This window comes from Vigna angularis, chromosome 5 (assembly GCF_016808095.1).
Source record: "Vigna angularis cultivar LongXiaoDou No.4 chromosome 5, ASM1680809v1, whole genome shotgun sequence".
Lineage (NCBI taxonomy): Eukaryota > Viridiplantae > Streptophyta > Magnoliopsida > Fabales > Fabaceae > Vigna > Vigna angularis.
The window spans coordinates 9,156,675-9,159,553 of NC_068974.1; the positions used below are offsets into that span (position 1 = coordinate 9,156,675).

The 2,879-nt window shown below is 28.6% G+C and overlaps 1 protein-coding gene across 1 annotated transcript; it reads left to right on the top strand.

Moving 5' to 3' along the window:
- The first annotated feature begins 1,020 nt into the window (after nt 1-1,020).
- LOC108339178 (cytosolic sulfotransferase 15) lies at nt 1,021-2,007 on the top strand. Its single transcript, XM_017576321.1, has one exon. The coding sequence runs from the start codon at nt 1,021-1,023 to the stop codon at nt 2,005-2,007; it is 987 nt and encodes a 328-aa protein (XP_017431810.1).
- Nucleotides 2,008-2,879: the final 872 nt, after the last annotated feature.

A 2,879-nucleotide genomic window follows, 5' to 3' on the forward strand; every position in this document is an offset into this window, starting at 1 on the left:
GTTTCTGTAAAGTTTTTAATTTATGGTTATTTAGGATAATTGTAAGTTAATCTTTATTTCCTGTAATTGTTCTATTTTTATTGTAAATGTAAGTACTCTAGAATATAGTTTGCAGCTATATTTTTGGGATGTTACAAGTACTCTCTTTGTTGTTGTTATATATAATAATCACTTCTTCTTTAGAAGAATTTATTTATTTTTATATGTTTCTTTTTAAATTTTAAGATAATATATATTATTTTCAATTATATCTTTATTTTTATTTTTATTATGTGTTATAATTTTTTTGAGAAAGAATACTTAAAGGATATAATAGATAAATAACTTACTTTAATTTACATGAAGAATTAAGTGTTTTCCTGTAAAAACTAATAAAACAAAAGAAGTAAATCTTACATCAAAGTATTAAATCTAATTAAATAACATTAAATTTTTTAAAAATTATATTTTTATAAATTTAATTTATAAATTATATTTTTACTTTTTTTAGGGCAGCATCGAAAGAATACTTTGTTATTATTTGATTGTCGTTTCAAAATTTAGACAATATTAATTATTATTTTGCTATATATATAAAAAATATAAAATAGAAAATAGAAAATATTATAAATACTTTATTAAAGTAAAAAGAAATATGATATGCCTTGATTTTTCTTAAATAAAAAATGCATCAAACCACGCATAGAAAAAAAGGAAGTGAAAAATTACTTTATTTAAAAAAACACAAAAGCCTTATATATGCATGTGTGAGGATGGCAACTCAGAAAGATAAAATGGTCATTAAAAAAATGAACTTTTATATTTATAAAAATAATTAAATATAATGTGAAATAAAATAAATTTAGATGTCAAAAGAATATCATTGCCTATTAAATGTGTTCATTCCCCACATGTACCAACATTCAAGTGTTTTTCTTGAACTTTAACCACTATAGCTGGTGCTATAAAAGCATTCCCAAGTGAGTGAAATCCTCACAATTTGAAAAGTATCAATAAGAAAATCACCTTCTATCTACTCCAATGGCTTCTTCAATAGGTTGGCAACAAGAGAATGAAGAAGAAGATAAGCTCATTTCCTCTCTCCCTAAAGAGAAAGGTTGGTCTTTTCCCTATGTCTATCTATTTGAACACTTTTGGTGTCCATCACCTCTCATCAGAGAAAGAAACATTTTTCAAAAGCACTTTCAAGCAAAACAAAGTGATGTTCTTGTTACAAGCTTTCCAAAATCTGGTACAACATGGTTGAAAGCCCTTACTTTTGCCATTGTCAACCACAAAAACTTCTCCAAAGAGAACCATCCATTGCTTACCTCTAACCCTCACCAACTTGTGCCTCCCCTTTACACATTTCGTGGTAACATCCATGACCAGATTCTTCAATTATCCAACATGCCTGAACCAAGACTTTTTGGTACTCACATTCCGTATCCTTCATTACCCAGGTCAATCGTAGAGTCTCATTGCAGAATAATTTACATTTGCAGGAACCCCTTTGACACTTTTATTTCTGCATGGGCTTTCTATAATAAGATTAAGGTGGAGGCTTCACCGGCATTGACAAAGGAGGAAGCTTTTGAAATGTTTTGCAATGGGGTAATTGAGTTCGGTCCATGGTGGAGTCATGTGTTAGGTTACTGGAACGAAAGTGTAGCCAGACCAAACACTGTCCTATTCTTGAAGTACGAGGATCTTAAAGAAGATGTGAATTCTCAGGTGAAAAAAGTTGCAGAGTTTTTGGGTTGTCCTTTCACTGAAGAGGAAGAAAGTAATGGAGTGATTGAAAGCATAGCCAAGCTGTGTAGCTTTGAGGAGATGAAGGATACGGAAGTCAACAAATCTGGAAAGATAAATTTTGAAATCAAAAGGTTTGAAAATAAGTTGTTTTTCAGAAAGGCAGAAATAGGAGATTGGGTAAATCATTTTTCCCCTTCTATGGTGGAAAAATTATCCAAAATCATTGAAGAAAAATTTAGTGGCTCAGGTCTATCATTTAAAATGCATTCTTAAAACTACTGTTTTACGTGGCTTTGGATTATGTTATTTGTCAAAATAAAGAGGTATCATATGTTGTAATGTAAAGTCAAGTGATTTACCTTTGTAGCTTCCTTCTAAAATAGTTCTATGGAGTTAAATTTTAAGGAAAAGAGGTTATCTTTTTGGATTTTTAGATCTGTATGAATGATCTATTTGTCTTTTTTTTTTCCAGTTCTTACATAAGTTGTTCGATTCTTTTTACTGTGTTTCAATTATTGAACAAGTTTTAATGATAATATTAATAATAATAATAATCATTATTATTGTAATAATATTTTATGCAAATTAAAATTTTATTAATAAATCATTTAAAGAAATTTGTTTCCATTATCATTAAGATCGATATAATGGATCATGATTTATAGGACAGTTGCAGATTTTAACTCGCTAGTTCACTTTGCCTTGTCTCATCTAGTCTGTCAAAAGATAAATCAGGTGAATTCACTGGTCATTTCTAATAAAATTACAAATTAAAATATTAAAAAAATTTAAAAAAATAATTTTTTTATATTATATATATTTCCGATACAAATATGTAATAACATTATGATTTAAATTATTAATATTTACAAATTAAATTTCAATAATTAATTATAATAGAATAATTATATATTGTTTGGGTTATATTGGGGTCCAAGGTGGATTCTCTTCTGTTCTCACCTCGTTCGCATGCAAATATGATTTTCACTATGTCAATCCATTCGTCTAGTGCATAAGTTGTCTTCTCAGTCGATGGTGGTCCTGCAGAAAATACTCCGATAACTCAAGTCACTGTTGCTCAGCCACTGTTTTGACTACGAACCCCTCATGTCGCTCAGTCACTAGGATATAGTACATATATAAAT

Bases quoted from the DNA above. Each gene is read 5' to 3' on its own strand.
- LOC108339178 (XM_017576321.1), top strand. From the start codon at position 1,021: ATGGCTTCTTCAATAGGTTGGCAACAAGAGAATGAAGAAGAAGATAAG.